The sequence below is a fragment of the Hypomesus transpacificus genome, chromosome 22 (assembly GCF_021917145.1).
Source record: "Hypomesus transpacificus isolate Combined female chromosome 22, fHypTra1, whole genome shotgun sequence".
NCBI lineage: Eukaryota > Metazoa > Chordata > Actinopteri > Osmeriformes > Osmeridae > Hypomesus > Hypomesus transpacificus.
This window is the reverse complement of record NC_061081.1, coordinates 484958-507235: the sequence shown is the minus strand read 5'-3', so window position 1 is coordinate 507235 and position 22278 is coordinate 484958. Positions and strand designations below refer to the sequence as shown.

The 22278-nt window shown below is 47.4% G+C and overlaps 2 protein-coding genes across 3 annotated transcripts; both read right to left on the bottom strand.

Annotated features, from left to right (window-relative positions):
• Positions 1 to 1598: 1598 nt before the first annotated feature.
• On the bottom strand, positions 1599 to 6025 carry mmaa (metabolism of cobalamin associated A). Of its 2 annotated transcripts, none has more exons than XM_047045806.1 (7): positions 5853 to 6025; positions 5192 to 5631; positions 4833 to 4955; positions 4338 to 4508; positions 4087 to 4172; positions 3410 to 3559; positions 1599 to 2359 (listed from the first exon to the last, which is right to left on the bottom strand). In XM_047045806.1, the coding sequence occupies exons 2-7, from the start codon at positions 5607 to 5609 to the stop codon at positions 2072 to 2074; spliced, it is 1236 nt and encodes a 411-aa protein (XP_046901762.1). In that variant the 5' UTR covers positions 5610 to 5631; positions 5853 to 6025; the 3' UTR covers positions 1599 to 2071. The 2 variants fall into 2 exon arrangements, with proteins under 2 accessions (XP_046901762.1, XP_046901763.1); XM_047045807.1 differs by having other exon boundaries at positions 5857 to 6025.
• A 2651-nt stretch (positions 6026 to 8676) lies between these two features.
• Positions 8677 to 21725, bottom strand: smad1 (SMAD family member 1). The gene is made up of 7 exons (XM_047045395.1): positions 21620 to 21725; positions 15008 to 15712; positions 12460 to 12732; positions 12132 to 12248; positions 10481 to 10702; positions 9842 to 10098; positions 8677 to 9585 (listed from the first exon to the last, which is right to left on the bottom strand). The coding sequence occupies exons 2-7, from the start codon at positions 15405 to 15407 to the stop codon at positions 9442 to 9444; spliced, it is 1413 nt and encodes a 470-aa protein (XP_046901351.1). The 5' UTR covers positions 15408 to 15712; positions 21620 to 21725; the 3' UTR covers positions 8677 to 9441.
• Positions 21726 to 22278: the final 553 nt, after the last annotated feature.

Genomic DNA, 22278 nt, shown 5'->3' with positions numbered 1-22278 from the left:
TGTGGAGAGTGTGACGAGGAGAGCAAACAACAGGAGGGGGGGGGGGGCTTTGTCAATCGGCAGACCATGACCGTCAGCACACTGTAAAACCCTCTCCCCCTCCCCCCCCCACCACCACACGCCTCCACTGCCCCAAATCAGTGTGTGTGTGTTTAGGGCGGCGTGACATTTTTCATTTGGCTGTGTCGCACGCCTCTCACTCTGATCTGTGTGGATGGAGGAGCACCCAAAAATGGCAGAAACACCCATGACAGAAACACCCATGACAGAAACACCCATGACAGAAACACCCATGACAGAAACACCCATGACAGAAACACCCATGACAGAAACACCCATGACAAAAACACCCATGACAGAAACACGCATGACAGAAACACCCATGACAGAAACACCCATGACAAAAACACCCATGACAGAAACACGCATGACAGAAACACCCATGACAGAAACACCCATGACAGAAACACCCATGACAAAAACACCCATGACAAACAATTTGCTGTCCACAACATGCTGCTTATTTATAATCCCCCCAGCAGTCATTGTCATCAACCATTCTTTGTGATCTGTTTCAATCTGGACTCTTGTGAAACATGAGAGTGAACACATGGTCTGTTTATTGTTGTTCCCGTCTAAAACTGGTGTTTTATTTTATATATGCTGAAACGTGACAGAATTCCCTTTGCAGAGTCAAAGTTCCAGTCTCTGTGTCCTGCCTGCATGGGAGACTGCCCTAACGTGTTTGGGCTAAAATGGCTGAAGATGTATCGTCAGTATTTGAGTTAATCTTCCCTCACTGAAACCGCATGGCGTGTTTACACTGGAGCCTGGCACTGTTTGTGTGTGCGTCTGTGTGTGTTTGCGCTCTTCCGTGTATATGGGTGGTGCCCAGAAAAGCAGGACTGCTTGTTCCCTACCCACAGGGAGAATGGTACAGTGTGTGTGTGTGTTTGTGTCAGGTGTGATGGAGGAGAAGGGTGTTGCTCAGGCCTAATGAATCCATCTGCATTCAAGGGGCATTCTTCTCCCAGGCGCAGACAGGAGCAAACGAATACCGACCTGGGAGTGGGGGATGGGAGGCTCTCGCCTGGTCCTCTGGAACAGACACATGTAGGCGATCAAGGAGAACATCCATGAACCAGGGATTTACTGCTATACACAGGTTCCCTCTCAACAGAGATTGACAACAGGCTGTAATGTCAGAGTTAGAAAAATGGTTCTTTATGAAATGTATCCTTCCTTTGATAATTCCCTGCAGTATGCTATCGAGCTGGCATCAGTGACGAGGTGAACACGAGCTCTGGCACAGCTAAAGCTGACTGGAGGGAGGGAGTCTCTCCGTGACCTGTCACTCTACACGTGTGTGTGGTTGTGTGTGTGGTGGTTGTGTGTCTGGTGTGGTGTCACTCAAATCTTAGGACTCATTAGGGTAATGGACCCAAAGAGCTGGCTTATGGTCAGTGGTGAGAGGGAGACCTCTGGTGGTTAATAAACGTAACTGCAGAACATTATTGGGACTGAAGTACAAGCACACCTGTGGGGGGCTATTGATACTCACTTAACTTCCTTTAAAATTGAAAGAATGAACAAGAGTGTATCGTGTCATTAATTTATCCAAAAACACAGTATGCAAAGTACTCCTGGAGTATAAACTGTATTGTCCAACTAAAATGTCTGAAGGCAGTGTATTAGGGGATTGAAGGTTGTATCTCAGTACTAAAAGATCATCCCCTCCTCTTTGACTACGGTCTAAGTATTGACTTGATTCCTTATAATGCCTTTCCCAGGATTTCCCCCCAATAAATGTGATGTCATGTTTCTCCCTGGGGACCTTCTCCTTCCGGGCGTTCTGAGGAGAGGAGACAGGGAATGAGGGACAGATCCAAGCAGACCCGTCCACAGGCAGCCCCCCTCAGTCACTCTTTCTCGTAAGAGGACACTGAAAACATGCTCACGGTGAAGTGACCTGGTCCTCGTACACCTGTGCTTACAGTCTTCCTTCAATCATAGTCTGGTAGGAACTCAAACCAACACAAGTCAAATCAGTTCCTTCACCCAGATACAGTCCTTATGAGGAAGAGGCGAAGGCTTTTAGGAGCAGGTCGGCAGCCAGGCCTGGTGAGATGGCTCCCCTGGTCACTCTGGCCTCTAGGTGGGGTAGCTCAGCCTGGATGGCTGGGTGGTTCCGGAAGTGCTGGAGGACGTTCTCCTGGATCAGGCTCCACATCCAGACCTTCTGCTGAGCTCTCCTCCGGACCAGCAGCTCCCCGCTGGCCAGGGCAGCGTCCTGGTAGCCCGCTATCTTGCCCCACAGCTCGACGATGCCCTCGCCCGTCTCGGATGACACCCGCACCACCTACAGGGGAGGACACGGGGGGGGGGGGGGGGTACTTGTGAACACACGCATGTACATTCACAGACCCGGCATGTCGAGTCTATACGAGCCCACAGTCACACGTGCAACAGTTTCACACCTTCTCTTCCCACACACACACTCAAACCAGCATTCCCCGCACGCTTACAGACAGACACACACTCCCACAGCAATCAGATACCCAGTGGGGTCTCTGGATTTCCATGTTCCCCCCAGGCGGCAGTCAGCCTGCTTAGACGAGCACTGATGAGGAAATAAGTCACACCTCCAAATCTGGTCAGAGTTCAGTCATATTCAAAACCAGTCTCCCTGAACACTGTCTCAGACCTACAATTATATTAGATGGTAATGGTTTCCCCCAAAATATACTTTTGCTATCCAAGAACAGGCTAGAACCGATAGTCACACAAAAAAAGTTCCATTGGATAGAAATCCTATGATTACGTTCTCAACCAATAGAGTAGAGGGACCCGTAAAATCAATCACGGAGCGGATATTTTGTCTGGAGCTGATTACAGAGAAAGCATAAGAGGTAGATATAGATATAGTGAAACTGAAGGAATGAAAGAGAGAGTGAGTCCTGGAAGGCTTTTTATCTGAGTGGGTGGGCCTCTAATCAGGAAAACGCATGACACAGCAGCTTGCCATTCACAGTTCCCAGCCCTTCCTTCTCCCTCCCAGCAGGAGGGCTGTGTGTGTGCGTGCGTGTGTGCGTGTGTGTGTGTGTGGCCCGATGCCAGCAGAGCAGATGCAGCACGGGGCCGACGGGAGACAAAGGGACCCGGCTGACGACACGGCAGAGTCCCAAAAAAAGACTGCGACACAGAGTTCCTCTCAACAACGCGGCTATTGAGGTAAAACGTTATGACCATCGATTTCATGTCCATGCCTGGTCAACTGACTCCTTCATTGGATGACTTGTTGGGTTATGAGTGTGTGTTGGGGGGCTATAATAAGCCTTTATTTCATAAATTGATTGGAATAACGGCGCTTGAGCCGACCTGCCACACACAGATAGGCAGACTTCCTGACCTTGGGGTTCCAGGACTTGGACTTCTTCCTGAGGAGTTTGAGGGCACTGGTGTACTCTGCCTGGATCCTCCGGGCAGGAACCACCAGGTCTCCGTCTGACTTGGTCACCACCACCAGGTCGGCCATCTCGATGATGCCACGCTTGATGCCCTGCCAAGCAAGTCAGGCCTTCGTCAAAAAGTCTTTTGACTAAAAAGTAACGTTATTTGCAACAAAAAATGATCTGGGATGCATTGACTTAGCAAATTACCAGACCTGTCCCATAATTAACATGTGAGATCAAATAAACACATCCTAGATGACTTGTAGTTGACCCAGGTGCACTATACGGACGGACAAGTTTACATTCATGTAGGAATAATGGGGTAAATTATATGTACTTACGTGTATTTATAACTGGGTTTGTTTACAAGGCTGTGTTTAAAAACAAAAAAATCTGTACTGTTAAATCTGATGTCTAGACATGTAATCTGGTAGAGGGCTGGGGGGGGGGGGGTGGAATCTGAATCTACAGTCTTTAGATCTAGTATCAAAACAGAAAATATAGCAAAAAATATCAGGCTTCATTCAAATTAATTTAAACTATCAATATTCTGAGCAAAAGATTACTTGAGATGGAGGTAGGAAAGCAAGAAATTAGATAAGAGGGCCCCTAAAGCCGTGCTGCCGCTAGTTACCTGGAGTTCATCGCCCCCTGCTGGTGGAATCAGCAACACAAACATGTCCACCATGTCTGCCACAGCAAACTCTGACTGTCCCACACCTGGGGAAAACACAGACCAATATGAATCACACCATGTGAACTAAGATGGCCAAATCAACCTTAGCACACAAGTCTATGAGAATGTCTCCAGCTATGTAATCATCTGTGTCCATAGTGTCATCCGTTAGCAGACGCTTTGTGAGCCGAGCACACAGGGATCCTTACCCACGGTCTCTACGAGCACAACATCGTACCCCGCCCCCTCGCAGAGCACTATGGCCTCATTGGTGGTCCTGGTGACTCCGCCCAGGGTGCCGGAGGTGGGGGAGGGGCGTATGAAGGCACTCATGTCCCTGGAAAGCTCCGTCATACGGGTCTTGTCGCCCATCAGGGATCCTGAGGGAGGGAGGGAGGGAGGGAGGGAGGGAGGGAGGGGGGGGGGAGGGGGGGGGGGTTGGCACCAAAATCCTTCTGAAGCCATGATGTGCTTACTTCAAGCTAGCTGCTACATTTGCATTTCCCAAGAACTGTTTACTTGGTTCTCATGTGTTTTATAAGCCCAAGTAAACTCTGACATTAAAGTGTATTCTACATTGACCTCTTGAAACTCAAAAAACAGACATCACCTTAACCTGATAAACGCTGGTAAAATTGTTCAAAAAGCTACCACTAGAGGAATATCTTTGGATATCAGAAATGGGAAAGGTGAGTTCCAGTGACCTCCTGTGGTGCAGGAAGAGGGGTCGACAGCCAGGACTGACACCTTGTGACCTTGCGCTGTAAGCATTTTCCCCACCACCTCAATGAAGGTGGACTTCCCAGCTCCTGGTGGCCCTGACAAACCTGGAGACACACACAAAACATGTTAACCATTCATGCTCTCTCTTTTAAGCAATCTGAGTGTTCTTATTGACCACCCATCACGGTATCCTTCCAACCACTCAAACCTGCTTCTTTTACAATCGCGCTGACTCCTAGGCTACTTCACCTGTTCATATTGCAGACTAATGGACAATCGTTTACAATTACCGCCCCTGTGAGGACCTACAATGTGCATGACATTTAACCACACTACCTACCAACTCTGAAGGCCAGCGGCTTCCCTCCGTTGTGTTTCTCCTGCTCCCTCCTGTAGGCCAGAACTCTCTGTAGCAGCACCTGGGCCAGCTCTTTCTTCCTGGGATGCTGGGTCTCCACCAAGGTGATAGACTCAGCCAGAGACGCCCTCTGACCCCCGATCAGCCCCTCATACAGCTTATTCAGCAACCTTTTTTCTGGGTCGCTAAGTTCCTGGATGTGCTGGTTTAGAGCTGCTTCCATGCCCAGCCCTCTACGGGGCTGCGAGGTCTGGCCAGGGAAGCAGTTCTGATGCCGGGTCCGGGGACAGGCGAGGAGACCCTGATGGAGACCGCGGGTCCAGGGGGTACGGGTGACGGCTCGTAAGGGGGAGATGGAGCCCAAACGTTGGATGAGGGGGAGGAACCCTGATGGTCCCATGTTTGATTAGCACAGGTGGGGTCTATAACAGAAAATGTGTGGAAACAAATTCAAGGCAAGACGGCTGCATTTAATGTATGATTTCTGACGGGTGCAACACAAATGGGTGCAACTCAATCATCTATTTTAACCAAACGTAGTTCAAGAAAACTCCTTGGCTGCTTGGTTTCTCTTAAACAACCTCCAAACGATTGCATGCAGTGGTTATGTATTCGGACACAAATTAATCGCTCACACCCTTACCTACTTTTCCAAAAACCCAGCTTGTTCAATCTACAGTCGAGTCATGGTCGACCGGATTTTGCTGTGAAAGAACAAAATGACATGTTTGTTTTCATAATGTTTTTGTCCACTGTTATTCAATATAACGCTCACGCGTTGACCTCCGTGCTATTTTGTTACACTGACTTCCTACTTCCGGTGACGTAAGAATACCGCCCCTTTCCATACCACCAATAGGTGGTAGCAAATACACATTTAGTTACAGTATTATTTCTTCTTTTTTTTCAGAGGGTGATGCGAGTCTGTTCCAGGTGTGCTTCACAGGCTATACAAAAAATATCCTTTAATTCCTTGTTCATCTCAAGGGATGTTTGATTATGTTGAAAGTGTTTCTATTGTAAGTGTTTGCCTAGTGCCCTACCAGCCTTGACCTGTCCGGCAGCTCTTCTGACATAGGCCTACATCCCACACTGTACATAGCAAAGCCAGAGCAGGACTTGGACCTTGGATGCAACTTATGCAGCAGTTGTCCACCCTACTCTCATCCTCGCAGTTAACCCTGGATGTGTGCAAAGCCATTCTCCTCTCTGGAGGTGTAACGAGTAAAACGCTCAGACGGCGTGCCAATCGGGGTGAGGTGAGGTTGGAGAGACGCTAGAGCTTTGGTTCAAACCTGTCTATTTTTAATTGGCTAGCAGATGTGTGAAACTATTGTTGAAGAGTTTCTACACCAAGTTGTTTATTTCGTGCATCGAAGTCAGAGTTTAGGACGCTGCTGCTAAATAAGTTTGATGTGTCTATATCCCCATCTGGTGTCAAATTACCCACACTGCACTCTGCAGGTCCAACAACGTCCACAGGAAGATGCTGATGGATCCAAAGATAATTCTATAACTTTTGTGAGGTCCTGCCCTCCTCCCTCAATCCAAGTGAATCAAGTGATAGGCATGCACTAATAACTCAATAACAAATGTCCTCAATAAATGCCATATATTGCACCCATGCCATCTTTTGCACCCACTATTTGCACCAAGCACCCTATTTGTATTTTTATATTGTACATTATAGCTATGTTATACTTTATATTTATTTTATTTTACATGTCCCCTTCGTATTAGTTTGTTTTAGTTAATTAAACATTGAACCTTTTGTATAGTATAGTTAGACTTGTTTAAATATACACCACTTATTTAAGATTTACTCCTATATGTTGAATGTATGTACCTTCCTGCCAAAGTAAATTCCTTGTCTGTGCAAACTTTCATGGCGATTAAAACCCTTTCTGATTCTAAATCAGACAAAGAAATCACATCAACCCTTAATATTTCATGATTGAACCACCACTGCCTCACATCTCACTGACCCAGCCCCTCATCCTTCCATTTCCTATCTGCTCGTCAGTGCTATCTTTGATCAACAACCTTACCTCACATGACCCCAAAACTCCATAACTGGCGCGCGGGGCAAGCGCTGCCAACCGTTTGCCTGTCCCCTCTTCTACATTTACATTACACATTTACATTTAGTCATTTAGCAGACGCTCTTATCCAGAGCGACTTACAGTAAGTACAGGGACATTCCCCCGGAGGCAAGTAGGGTGAAGTGCCTTGCCCAAGGACACAACGTCATTTGGATCGGCGGGGAATCGATCCGGCAACCTTCTAATTACTAGCCCGACTCCTTCACCGCTCAGCCATCTGACTCCCCCCTCTTCCCACCATGAATCACACTCAGACCAGATGGGGTGAAAGTGAACCAGGAGGGTAAAAGCCAAGTGAGTCTCCGACAAACACAGGACTTGACAATTAGGCTTGTGAGAATTGTACTAGAGATGCAAGGTGCTTGAACTCCAGATCACACCTGTGGCTTTAGTCTTGAATGTGAGCGAGTGTGAGCGAAAATTGCTCACTGGGTCAAGTGGTAGAGAACGTGTTTGGAGGTAAAGTCAAATCCACGTGTATATTTATGCACATGTGCACACGGATGAGCTTTCATTTACAGGAACAAGAAATGACCCTGCAGTTAATGAAAAAACTTTATTGAATCTTCCAGTAGAGACTTGATATTCATGGAATAAAACTGCTTTCTGGGATTACTAAGCAAAAACAGCACAAATTAAAAAACAAGAAAAGAGGTGATCTGTGAAAGTGCAGATAAAAAAATACAAAGATACATGTCAAAAAATACAAATAAACTAAAATAAAACAGTTTAATAGTGGATGGGCCTCCTCTAATAATAAAGAGTTGAAAGGCAACAATTTGCATTTAACAAAAACAATAAATGCATTATAGAATCATCAGTAACTTTTACTGATTGCAAATCTTTTTTTTTCAGTCAACAACTTAATATGCCCAGCCAAGAAATGCAATGCAAAAAGTTTCATTTTAACCATCTTTCAGCAAGTTTGCACTGTCATTGTAATAAAAGAATGAGGCATAGGTGAGATGGATCAGTGTCCATATTCTGAACATGAGTCTACTGACACCTTTTGTTTAGCTGCACCCCACACAGCAAGTGACACACAGAACTAGAACCAGGCCTCTGGTTCCACATCTGCTGTGACGTTCCTGCTGTCTACCAGTTGTTTTTGTGATGCTATGTTTACACAACTACGTTTTGCAAAAACAGACTGCACAGCAAATACTCCAATGGTGAGAATACCTAAAACACTATTTTATTGTATTCAGTTGAACACGAGTGTAACACAGCATGAGCAAGATTTATACACTTGTATTCCCCCCCCCCTCCCCATAAAAAAGAATATCTTAAACCCCCCTATGGCGTCGTACCCACCCTCCCTCCCCAATCCCCCCCACTTCCCAACCCCCCCCCCCCCCCCCCCCCTACAAGAATATTTGTCATAAACTGACGAAGGGCGTTCATCTGAAAACCTTGCTACATATTCTGTATGCCAAACCAAAAAAATGAATGAACGCAATTTGATGTCTGAGAAAACACTTGTTGATTATTGACCTTGGTTATTTTCATACCCTCTAAATATGTTTATAAGAAACTTAACACCGCTACAATTAATTTATCTTTCCCCCGCCCACCTATATTGGTCACCTGCCTCCTCCCCCACCCACGACTCTGTAAATGCTCATTTGTAACAACCTGGCAGTCATTAACCCTCCCGGGAATATCCGAGTGTCCAATGAAAACTGGGATGTAAACTGGGATCAAGGGAAGAGAAGGAAAAGTAAAAAGAAGAGAGTATTAACTGCGGTGGCGAGATCAGATCAGGGAGGATACCTGCATTGAAGATGAGTGTGATGGCCTGATTATTACAGTTGGTCACAGTGATCAAGTATCTTCCAGGTGCTTCTATCTCACTTGCCCCATCCCCTGCCATGTCCGTCTGTGAATCTGCAAATGTGCCTGATTCAGACATCCTTCAAGTAGAGTACAAACCCAAATCCCGCCCAAAACAACCCGCCCCTTGTCTAGCCACAAAATCTGAATATGTTCCAGTCAAAATCATCTTGCTTTGACGGAGATAAAACAGATCCAGGATCAGACTACACCCACCACCACCCCACCACCCCACCCCCCTCGCCCGACACCTAAATGCTGGATTTAGACAGCCAACAGGATTGGGGACAGCTGAGTTTAGGACACGGAGGAGATGGGGTTGAGGGGAGAGCCCATTTGTGTGAGCACCTTGTCCAGCCATTGCAGGGGCCCGTGCAGGTGGATCTCGATCCAGCAGGGGGTGCTAGTCACGTCCTGGCGATGGTACTCCGCCCCCCAGCCCTGCAGCACAAGAGAAGAAAACAGTCAACTGTCAGCGAGTACAGTATATACACTGGATGTAGAGCACTATCCCTGTCTTTGTGCATGATCGTTTTTACACGGCTGTAATGCCGCAATCTCGTCTAGGGGATCATTAAAGTAACAATCTAACTATCCTGTACTCTGCAAGGTCAGAGGGTGCCTTTCTACGATGCTCCGCTGTCAGTTAAATGTAATTTCCCCCCCCCCCCCCCCCCCCCCCTCCCCCCTCGGTTACCTTGACGAAGCTCATGCGGATGGTGCACATCTTGGTGAGCTCATAAACAGCCTCGAAGCCGTGGTTGACGGACTGGGCCAGCAGCTCGGCGAACTCCTGGTTGTTGAAGATCTTGAGGCTGCAGCCGCTGGGGATCTTGCACACGGTGGTGGGATGGAAGCCGTGGTGGTAGTTGCAGTTGCGGCTCTGGACGAAGATGCTGCTGTCGCTGAGGCACTCGGCGTAAACCTCCCCTCCCACGTAGTACAGATGGACGCCTGCAGAGGAGAGAGGGAGAGTCGTGCTGAGGTACGGTTTGTGAAAGGAAATTCTGATAATTACCTCAGTCTTTGCTCTTGGCTGGTTCACAACCAACAAGGTTAACCCCTTTTTTAAGACGTAATTCTAAATGTAAAGACCCTGGATACTATATCAATAATAATATATTTAATTATTAAATGAAAATAAAGATGAAAAAGAAAATGTATAATATTCATATAATTTAAACAAATGAAATAGAACATCGATACAGCGCCTATACACATGCCTGTGTCATTCTTTGGAATATTTCCTCAGAATAGCAGCCTATCCCCACGTCGACGACAACTATTGATCCAAGAACGTCTGCACCATGTGGTCGCAAGTTGGAGCCGGCCCTACCTTTGCCGATGTGCCGCCGGGTGTTCTCGATGGTGGAGTTGCGGTTGACATTGGAGAGCAGGCCCAGGCAGAAGCGGTTGCGGTTGTTGGAGGGGTCTGTGAAGCCGTCCACCAGCACGCTGGTGGAGGACGCCTGGAAGGCCTCGCCGACGCGGTTGTTGAGCTCGTAGTACACGATGGAGCACCAGTGTTTAGGCTCCTCGTAGGCCACGGGCTGAACATCTGCACAGGAAACACACACACAAAGGGTAAGATATCCTGTACACGTTGACACGCGGATAATGTGAGCGTACACACATCCACTGCTAAAGACATCTGGACACAAGGACACATACAAGAAATATCTTGGGAGGAGAAATGCATTTTTTGGCGAACAAGTTTAGTAACATAGTAGCTTTAGTAACAAAAACATCATAGTTCTATGCAATGCAGAATGCCCAATCCAGCTTTTTAAGACTGTAGTCCAAGCTACGCTGTAGGGAGTGAAACAGGCAGTCAACAGGAGTAACTAGCTGCCCTGCCTATGTATGGCACATGCCCTCACCCCATGTGTCTACCGTGAGCCCTGTGCCAACTGAGCTTGGCACCCTCTGGATTAGGATATGTATTGTGTTTATCTAAACGTGAACTTCTCCCAAACTTCCTGCCTTCCATGGGTACTGGCTAGCAGGTGTGTTTTGTCTTGCAGTTTCCCAGAACAGACGGCTTACAATGGAGAACCCTCCCTCCCCCCCACCACCACCCACCACCCCCCCCCCCCCTCCCCTGACAGGATGCAGCTTGTGGAGGAGAGAGAACTACTCCCTCATTTTTGCAGCTCTTCCCGCTATCAGTGCCTCTATCTGTGTGTGTGTGTGCGTGTGTGTGTGTGTCGTTCGCTATTAAAAACAAAAGACACTGAGCTTTGGGCTCGAACCAAATCATTCGATATTTACAGTGTGCCACTTCTGTAAGACACAGATCTAAGAATAGTGGCATGGTTGCATGCTCCCAAGTACAACTTCAGTATAAGAACGTAAATAATGACTTGTGTACGTGCGGTTTTGAAGAATTGGCCAAAACCTTCACACAGTTGTGGTTCAACCACACAGTTTGAGGTAGTCACGGTCGAGGCAGGGTTTCAGATATAAAACTGGGAGGTAATTAGCACAGGCAGTGCTTAACGAGCCTTCAGTAATGACCACCGGCAGAGATGACATCAGACAGAGGGTTTTAAAGCACTCGTAAAAAGCTGCATCAAGGCTGACTTTAATTGCTCCAGGCTTTGAACCTTCCCTTGGGTTTCATGCACCCACAGCACATCATGCTCTCTCTACTTGACCCCTAATGACCTTAGAACAGAGGGATGGATGTTTGGTAGTCTTTCTGATGGTAGATAAGGACTTGTTTTAGTTTTGGCTGAACAAAGTTATTCCTCTTGATGTATACTGGTGTATTCCACAATATATAAATACATATTCCCTATGATCCCTGTGTAAATGCTACATGGATGGTATGTAATGTATGACATGCTGAAAAGGCCAGCACCGACAGGTCAAGTGGGCGGTGTCAGAAACTGCCCCCTAATGCACCTTGAAACAGAGTTGTAGGGGATTTAGCCTGGGGGTTGTGAGTGCTGTTTATGTGTGTGTGTGTGTGTTGCCATAGTTACCTGGCCGGTTGCTGATCTCCAGGGGAAGAGCAGGGACCAGCAGGTTGGTGTCCATGGGCTGTGGGCAGTCTTGAGTCATCTGCTCCTCCGGGGGGATGTAGGCAGGAGGGGGGGTCTCTGTAGCAGGCACAGGTCAGGAGATGGAGGGGGTGAAAGATAGATACAATAAGAACACAAAGGAGTTTTGTAAACGGTGTACTAGATCTATCGAACGTGTAACGTTATCGAACACAGTCACGGCGGCTGCCACAGTCGACGGGGGGGGGGGGGGGTTCATTTCAAACGTCAGGCCCGGGTGGAGGGAAGCCCCCATGGCATGGGAACGCACCTGGCATCTGGAAGGGGCTTCCTGGGTCAGTGCTGCTGGGGGAGTGAGGGAAGGTGGCACTGCTCCCGCTGCCTGGAGAGCTGGGGTAGCTGTTTACTGGAGAGGTCGGGGGGAAGGCCGGCGTCAGCGTGTTGGCCTGGGCAAAGGATTCTGGGAAGGTGGCATTCTGCGGCATGTGAGGCTCGGTCTGGTGCAGGGGGTTGCGGAAGCGTGGCAGCATGCTGTGCTTGGCGTTGAACTCGCTGTTCCTCGGCACCAACACCGGGGGCAGCACTGGGAAGAGAGGGAGAAGACATGTCCGGTTGATTGTCATTCAATCCATTTGTCTGTGTGTGCCTTTCAAAATGTCTGCGTTCTCTGGAAACCGTGAGACATCAGACAAAATGGCGCCGTGATGCTATCCAACAGTTAAAGTAGATAGAGTGGGCTTCCATTTTGAGTTACTCAAATGAACGATGTATAAAACTGCACTTCATCAGCAAGAAAAATCTCTTTGAGGATCTACAATCAATATACCACCACACTGACAATAAAACCAGGCTTTGAAATTCCCCGCACACACAGTTACGCGTTCATCTAAAAAGGGCTATTAATTTTCATTGAGGTGTATGAGGCTCCCTTGGTTTGATAAGTGTTGCTCTCTGATGTAACGCTTGACCCTGTCAGTGAGCACAGCCAGGGGGAGCTCAGCCCTCTCTTTGTGTCAGTAAGCCCCTGGAGTCTAGTAGCGCTGCAAAAGCATGCACACACTCATACACACACACACACTTGCTCACACACACGCATGCGCACTACCCAGGCAAACACTCACCAACACACACGTGCATTGACTACACGCACACACACTCGCGCACACACACACACACACACACGCGCGCACACACACACACACACCCTGGACCTTCTTTAGCACAGACTGAGTTCTTTAATGACAGCATCATAAAGAGCCCCTCTCTCTATCTGCTCACTGGGTGCAGATGCCCCTACATTTTTGGGAGTTTTGGCATCCAGCTTGTTGATTTAAGCCAGCCGTATTTGGCCTTAGTGCCAGACATTCTTCTGGGAGAAAGCACCTTTCAAGAGATCCTACTTTGGGGGAATTCATCATGCCGGGGTAAACATTATGGAAGATCATCTTGAAAAAACTCATTCAGATGTGTGAAATTCAGAACCAGAGAGAGATTCTCCACTTGTGTCCAACTACTTGAACCAATAAAGTTTTGTCTATTTAATGCCACAACATTGATGGCATGACTAGGCCACCTGCTGATAAACCAAAACACTATGTGCTTTTCAGCACATCACACCATTAAAATTGGCACATTTCAATTATAGAAATAAAAATAATCAATTATTCTCAAAAATGTATCAATCTTTTGTATAAAAAAACAAGATAGTTTGATTTGATGTAATAGTTTCACTTAGTTCAATGTTAGGCTGAAGTTAAACCAAAATATTTGACGTCAAATGAGTTTGTGTAAGACTAGATGTGTGGCACAATCTTGTGTCAGTGTTTTGGGAAAAGCTTTGAGGTTGGGAGAGAGGATGGGAGTGTGTGTGAAGGGGGGGGGGGTGTGAAGAGGAGGAAGAGGAGAGGATGTGTGTGAACAGACAGCTGTTTCAGATCACGGAGCGTGGACCCTTACACCCCCCCCCCTCTCCTCCTCCTCCACTAAAAGTGTGCGAGGCAGACCACCACTCCTTCCTCCTATTGTATGTGAGTGACAGGCTTCCTGCCCCAGTGTTCCTCACAGCAACACTGTGTGTGTGTGTGTGTGTGTGTGTGTGTCTGTATGAGTGTGTATTCCCCAGCTGGCTGCACAGAGCATGCCCAAAACAAAGCCCCCATTCTCCCTTGGGTGGAATTTCCTGCTAACACACACACACACACACACACACACCGCCCATAGCTTCCCTCCCTTCCTCCAGCACCCTGTGCACAGCTGTTTCTGTGTGGTCAGCTGACACTCATCTTCTGCTTAGTAGACAGACAAAAGGCTGCATTTGATGTCCCCTGCCTCTCCCCTAGCAAGAGAAAATAATATATCTTTGTCTCACACACACACACACGCAGCTGAGACTTCTGAACTGCATCGACAGCCAGGAAACTGTGCTCCTGTGTGTTTGTGCCTGTTCTTGTATGGTGTGTGTCTGTATGTGTGTGTGCATGTGTATCTGCACTAGTCTGTGTCCGTGCTTGACAGGTTTGGGAGATTGAGAGGTTTGTTTTTAAGTATCCCAGTTCAAAAAGACAAGTACCTGGCAGATGGCTGTGAGGGATATAGGAAGAAGATAGGAGAGAGGGAGAAAAAAGAGAGCCTTTTGTCAGCTGGAAACCCACATGCAGAGCAATGATGAACTACACCAGAAGACGATTCAAGCATCTTCGTAAAGTGCAGAGATATGCACGTTTTTGCATTGCCTTTTCAATGAACCCTTTGACCTGCATTGTACCAGAGAGTGTGACAATTCGTCATAACGTGAATCGATTTGAAAGCAGGAGAGCGCAGCTGTGGGTTTGCGTGCGCGGTTGAAATGTTGGACCCACCTGGACTGTCGACCCTCTTGTAGTGGTAGGGGTTGATGCAGACGTCCTTCTGCTTGGAGCCGAAGGGGAACTCGCAGCACTCCAGTGCCTTGAGCTCGTGGTGGGACTGCAGGTCGGGCCAGCGCCACACCCGGCAGTAGATGACATGGGGCAGGCCCTTCCTGTGGGACACCTGGAGCCGTCCGTCCAGGGAGCGAGGGATGGTGACGCAGTTGCTGGGCTGGCCGGGGCAGCTCAGGGCCCTCTCCAACTCCTCCATGGCCCCCTTCTTCTTCTTGAGCTTCTTGACCAGGGCGTCCACCGCCTTCTCGGCCCACTTCTCCTCCTCGTCCCCCTGCTTCCAGCCCAGCAGGCGCTTCACGGCCGGGCTGGTGAAGGAGAAGAGCGACGTGACGTTCATTTTCGGACGGGGAACCCTCCCTCCTCTTCTTCTATCGGTCCCACACGGAGGCTTTTTTGGAAGGGACGGACAGCTGTGTGTGTGTGTCTGTGTGTGTGTGTCTGTGTGTGTGTGTGTCTGTGTGTGTGTGTGTGTGTGTGTGTGTGTGTGTAAAGGAGTTTCAGGAAACTGGGGAGGGATAGTCCAGGGAGAAGAGGGAAAGGGTGAGCGTTGAAGGAGGGATGTTGCTTGTTCTTGTGGGGGGTGAAAGATGGAGCTGCCAGCTTCAGTGTCCCAGAACCAAGAATCGCTTCAACTGTAACCACCTGGAGAGAGAACCAAGACCGGTTTATCACAAATGCATAACAACAGACTCTCAAATTACAGTCACAGACAGACCAGCAGATAAGACAGACAGACAATAAGACCATTGACGAGACACTATAAAACATGCCGCTCAGGGCGCAGCTTCTAAGAACAGTGTAGCTACATATCTTCTGCCTGGAAACCAACCGTACAAATCTCAAAGCCCCGGCCCACTCTATTGGTGCAACCCTGCCTGAGGCAAGGACCAATGATGTCACTCTGTTATGACTTCTTGGAAGTTGCTGCCGGTGTGCCTGACCGCGAACACGCCAACCAGCGCATTCTCCACATGATTTCCTGTCCATATGAATCGTCACATTAGCACTCTCCAATGTCACTGTTGGTTGCGATATGAACACATACTGCCTAACTGATGAGGGTGGTAGCATTTGATCTTGGTCAAACAATTTGACACAACATATGCATTGTTGAGGTACTTGTCTGAGTTGAAATATCAACAACACTTTATTGGTTGCTTTGGTTGAGAGAAATGTTCCATAAAACATCCACCAAAGAGGAGCCTGGCGACATCTGGGACCGTAAAACAAAACAAAGAGGTGTGTGGGTAAATGTGCCTCTTCACTGTGGTCCCCAAACACCCATTTCCTAAGAAGGTGGATGATTATCTCACCTTCAAGGGGAACCAAGGACATTGAATAAATTGTTCCCCTGTCTTTGGAAACTACAAGCAAGTTCAAAATCAGTCAAGGATCACCAAGTGTCTCAACATGAACTGGGAGGTATTTTTGGTATGCCTAGAATCTAAAATAGAATGCGTGCACACACTCGCACAAACACACACACAAATCTTCTCAGTATCTATCATTGCCCTGCTCTTGCACGTACACACACACACAGAATTCGACTTCATCCTTTTATACTCTCTGACTCAAACAAAGCATTCTGACAGTGAACACAGTGACTAGATTAGATTTCCTATTACCAGGAGCCAAAACATCATCAAGCCTTCACTCTGCCTACAACCTCAAGCTTTCACACAAGCTGGTATTTCCGGCTATGTGTGCAGCGGTATAGACAGATAGCCATTTTCTATCTGTGTTGGCTACTGTAAGTGCGGGCTACCAGGTTGGACTGAGGTTCTGTGAGAACAGGTGCTGTTTACAACAGCTGGTGGGTTAGTGTGTGTGTGTTGGGCGAAGTGGGGAGGGGGGCGTCATTGGAGGCTTGCTATCGCTAACCACACTGACAGTAAAGCAGGGAAGTTGCTCCTATATTTAGCCCAGCTGCCCCAATCACATTGGCTAATTTAAAAAGCCAGGGCCTAACTGTTGTCAGGTAGGGGTTGATGGTCTGCGTATGTCTCTCTGCTTATGAGTCTGTGTGTGTGTGTGTGTGTGTGTGTGTGTGTGTGTGTGTGTGTGTGTGTGTGTGTGTGTGTGTGTGTGTGTGTGTGTGTGTGAGGAGCTACATCAAGGGGAGCATGTGAGGCCCGACAGCCTTTGAGTGTGAGGCGTGGCTGGACTCACACCCTCCCAGGCCACCTCGCTGCATTGTTCCAAAGCTCTGCTTCTGGGAGAGGGAGTCAACAGCGCGGCCGTTTATCTCTCCGCCTCTGTCATCGCCGTCCCTGAAGCGCCCTCACTTCCTGCTGGAGGCCCGGAGGCCTCTCTACAGGTGGAGGAAAACGAACGATCCTGGGGCTGGGAGTGAAAACACACTTCCCTCTTGTCCTCTCTCTCTCTCTCTCTCTCCTCTTTTGCTGTCCTTCTTGCTTGACACTTTAGGCTGGAGAAGATACTCAGACCTTCTTCCAAATGCATTTGAAGACGAGGAGAGGGCCAGTAAAGAGGACTGCAGGAGAACAGTCCATTACAAACATCAGCCTTCACAGGTTTACTGAAAGCCCAACTGCATGTTTGAGAGACCAGCTGCAGAGAGACCCAACTACTAACTTTTAATCCAATTCAGATGCAGGATTCCAGGAAAGCACACACTATAACATCTGGACCAGTCGGCACAGTTGCTTACTGTCATCGCTATGCAGCTGGACCCTTCCCCTTCCTCCTCCTCCACCTCCTCTAGGGTATTTCCAAACCTGGGGATCTATAACATCTGACCGCTGTACTGACCACATGTTTACGTAAGCGGCGGAGATCTGAGTTGGTGTTGACGCTTCTCTTTAGACAATGCTAGTTTGAAGTTGCCCATCAGAAAGTCCAAACCAAATGGCGCCACAAAAGGCTCTTCATTTTTCATGCAGTCCACAGTTCACGTTTGAAACAGTTGAAATAAGAAAAAATACATTTTTATGGTAAAGTTTTGCAATGGGACTTCATTTAGGGAACACAACAGATAAGTGTTGATGGTATAGGTATCGGATTAGATAGCCACTTCAGTCATAAAAAAAAAGTTGTTTCACAGTAAGTATACTTTAACTGTCTCAATTTACCCACATTATACGGAACAGTGATTCTCATCGAAGTCAAATGGGTCATCAGTGGGTCCTAGTGAACCTCTACATCAAAGATAATCGGATCCCTAGAAGCTTCCTTCAGCCTAAATCACATTAACATCCTAAGCATCTATCCCTCTGCCTCGCAGTTGTCCTCTTCCTTACCCAACACATTCTTTGAAAACTGCCCCCCACCCCCCAACCCCAACCCCACTCACTCTCTTACACAAGTCCCGCCTACGAAGAATTGCATAAATACCTTGTCCGGACAGGCCAACTTCTACCTCCCCTATTAAACCTGAAACACACACCACCGTTTACACAAGAGCACCATAAAAATCACTCCGGTATCCCCTTCGCTTCAGCCCGCAATTTCCCTCGGTAATGGGTTGGCATTAGCCTGTTAGCCAGCGCTGCGGGCTAAAGGGCTAATCGGAGGCTGAGTGGGATCATGCGACATTGGCGAGCTGTGAGTGGGGTTGACCCGCCTGGCTAGCACTAATGCTAGGTAGCAGTTAGACGCTAGAGACTAGCCGCATGGATCATTTTGCCCTGCTTCAGTGTCTGTTAATCAATTTAGGGCCGGGCTGTGGAGGATGAGGAGGCAGTAACGATGCTCTCCTGGCCCTCCCAGGGGACGGGACATTATGAAGAAGCTACATTATTTATCAGCAGGGCCCTGGATAGGGCCTCCATTAGAGGCCGCTCAATTGAGTCGTTGGCTATAAAACAGGGAGCAGAGAGGAATGAGAGAGGAGAGGGGAGAGAGAGACAGAGAGAGAGAGAGAGAGAGAGAGAGAGAGAGAGAGAGAGGGGGGGGGGTAAGAGTGGGATGGCGAGTGAGGGGGAGGATGGATGGAGAGTTAGAGAGGGCAGAGATGGAGAGAAAAAGAGAATCTGAGAGAAAGAGAGAGATTTTCCTTGTGCATTCATTAGGGAGCATGAGCGACTATATACAGTATGTGTGTGTGTGTGTGTGCGTGTGTGTCTGTCTGTCTGCTTGATGGAGAAGGTGAGGGAGAGATGGAGAGAGTGAGAAATGAGGAAAAAGACTGAAAGGGGATGCAAATTCTACACACACACACACATACACACACACACACACACACACACACACACACCCTGTAGCCTCTCGAGTCAAACCCACCACTTCACACAAGTGTGTTTTCTAACAAGAGTCATGCCTATGTAAATAGTTACTGTTAGACCTCACTGTAATGCACTTCACCATGCGGCCCACACAATTCCATTCAAGTGTGTCACATAACCCGCAGAACAGACAGTACCAAATCTCACGTCTACACACACACACACACACACACACACACACACACACACACACACACAGTACAAAAAGCATTCTTGATAATCAAAGAATGACAAACAAAAACAACCCGCTATACACAGGCCACACGCTGGCAGCTGCAACCATCCACCCACCCAAACCTGACATTCACACAGTATGCGAGCGTCTGTGACGGGGCTAAAAACAGATAAGCTGAAGCAAGTATGAAAGTCAAGCCCTCAAGTAGTAGTCTTAAGCCCCAGTCACCCACAAGTTTCCCGCCTTCTCAGTGTAGTCTACGGCAAGGCCTGAAATAGCCTCAGCTCGGCGTGAGATGCTGTACACCCTGACTAGACGCTGCGTTGACCTAGACAGACCACTACAAGTGGTAAACTAAACTGGGGTCAGTCAACACCCCTGTCAGAGCCGTCACACCACATACCTGGAGGGGACATGCCAAGCTGATCCTGGGTCAGTTCTGCGCCATGAAAAGGCCTCTAACGGCATTGACCCAGACGGGCTGGTGGGACTGAACTGTGGTCAGCTGTTAAACCCAGACAAACCACCTCACAACAATGACCCAAGAGGGCTGCTGTAGCTGATCTAGGCTAGCGTTTCCACCCAGACAGGCCACTCCACACATGTGACCACAGACATAACTCACGCCTGAAACCAACACATGGGCTTCGGGCAGCAATCCCAACCATGCCTGGCACTCAGGGGGTGGGGGGGTGTGGGGGGGGGGGGGGGTTTCTGGGGTTGGTGTTGTGGTGGGGCGGACACCTCGCCTCTACATATGGTGGAGGAGGGCGTCTGGGTTCTACGGATGGGTATTACTGAGGCTGGCGAGCCTAAATCCTGTTATGACTGGCACACAGGCATACGTGTAAAACACTCCAATGTCATTCTGTTTATATCTATGCGGGAGAATTGATTCTGAATTAGTTCATTGGTCTATAACGTGATAGCCGTCTCTCAGACGAAAAGACAGTTGAAAGTAATGCGTTGTTTTCACTTAGTAACAGCTTCAGAGGATGCTACGAAAACTCGGTAGATTTAAGGTTGAAGTGCTCAATGGTTTCAAGGTTAGGCCTTGTAACTCAAATCGAATTATTGCTTCAACATACTGTTCTAGATGCATGTCCAGAGATTGTAAAAGTCCTCATTGATTTCAGCTCTCTGTCACAAGCAACTATATGGCACCTCTGCAGATTCTACTGCCTGCATTTCTCGGACTGACCAAGATACAAAGGCAGATACACAAATAGCCATAACACAAATGAGACAGTGAAAAAACATGTTCATTTGAATGCAACGGAATAAAACAATTGAAGTAAATCACGGACAAGGACAAATTCGTGTCCTTTGGGTAATCTGATATGTCATCTTCAATGATGTCAGGAGATCTGGCCCTGGCTGCCATGGGTCTTTCACTCTTGCTTTCTGTCACACAAACACACACTGAGTTCAGGAGATATGTTGATGCTGCAACCCTGTCTTTCAAAAGCATAGGACCTCCACAAGAGGATGTTAAGACATGTGTAAACTCGCAGACCAACATAAAGTAATTTAGTCATTCTTAGGATTTTGCAGCTCTTTGTGTTGCTAGAACATCAATCAAATCATCCTTTAAGACAAAGATGTACTGTTGGACCAAAAACACTGGCACTAAATCAGTCTGAAAAGGTGAGCAACAAATAATGAATATGATTAGGTACGTCTAAAACCTAAATTGATTGCGTGAGCTAACGCAAAACGACAAGCCTACACAGATAAAACACAAAAGCTCTGTCAGATATCACAATGGTACATCGTCAAGTAATTAGTAGTTCGTAAGAATAGGCTACTTTCCGCGTTTACATTCACACCATCAATCCACACATCAGAAACGTTCACATGTTTTCAAATCTGGTAATGCTGCAGTCATAGTGTTGATAACACTAGATTACAATTAGCGAATGAGTTCCATACACTGCCAATTGACAATATTTTATTCTATCAGACTGATAGAAAAGTTTGAAGGCTTAGAAAGAATGCTAAATTGCTCAAAGTTAAGTGTACGCATGAAGTTTTGTATAAAACGTCCGAAAAGTTGGCAGAAACCCTAAATTGAGTGTAGCCTTCTTTCAATTGCCCTTGCTGAGTATGAGAAATATAAAGTAACAGTACCTTCTGTGCCGCTTTCAATCTTGTCTCCAGTGCTTTCATACGGCTGCCCGTCTTGGGTCTACTCGCGCTGGCGTCAGTGAGTCGCGGGGCCGTCGCACCCTCCGCTGAGCGCCAGTATCATGCCGCGGTACACAGTTTGGGGCGGTCCGTGAATAACAAGCCCTACTTTTACGCATCAAACATTTTCATGCACTCTGTGGAATGGATTATGTAACTGTGAAACAATGTATTCTTTCGTGAAGTTAAAGGGGATTTTTTGCCAGTAAACACACTTGTTTTTTAATGCAGTGCCAGCTTTATTGTTATCTCACAGCTCCTCTTTTGAGAAGCATTTCCATCACAACTGAACCATATAATAGCGTTTTATTGTGTTTAACATAGCTTACTGTGAAATTGGCCAAACTACAACTACATGAATGGGATGATAATAAACAAATAAGCATATGGCCGAAAGCCTATATCCATATACATCCATATACAAAAAGATATTCCACGTGAACTTGTTTTCTGCATTGGGCAAATAAACATCTCTGTTGTGAATCATTTCCACAACAAATCTTCAGCTTGTAAATTTTCCCGAAAAAAGTTCACTTCTTTTGCGGTCTCTTTTCAAAACTATCCACAGAGTATCATGCAACCTTAACAGACAGATATGCTCT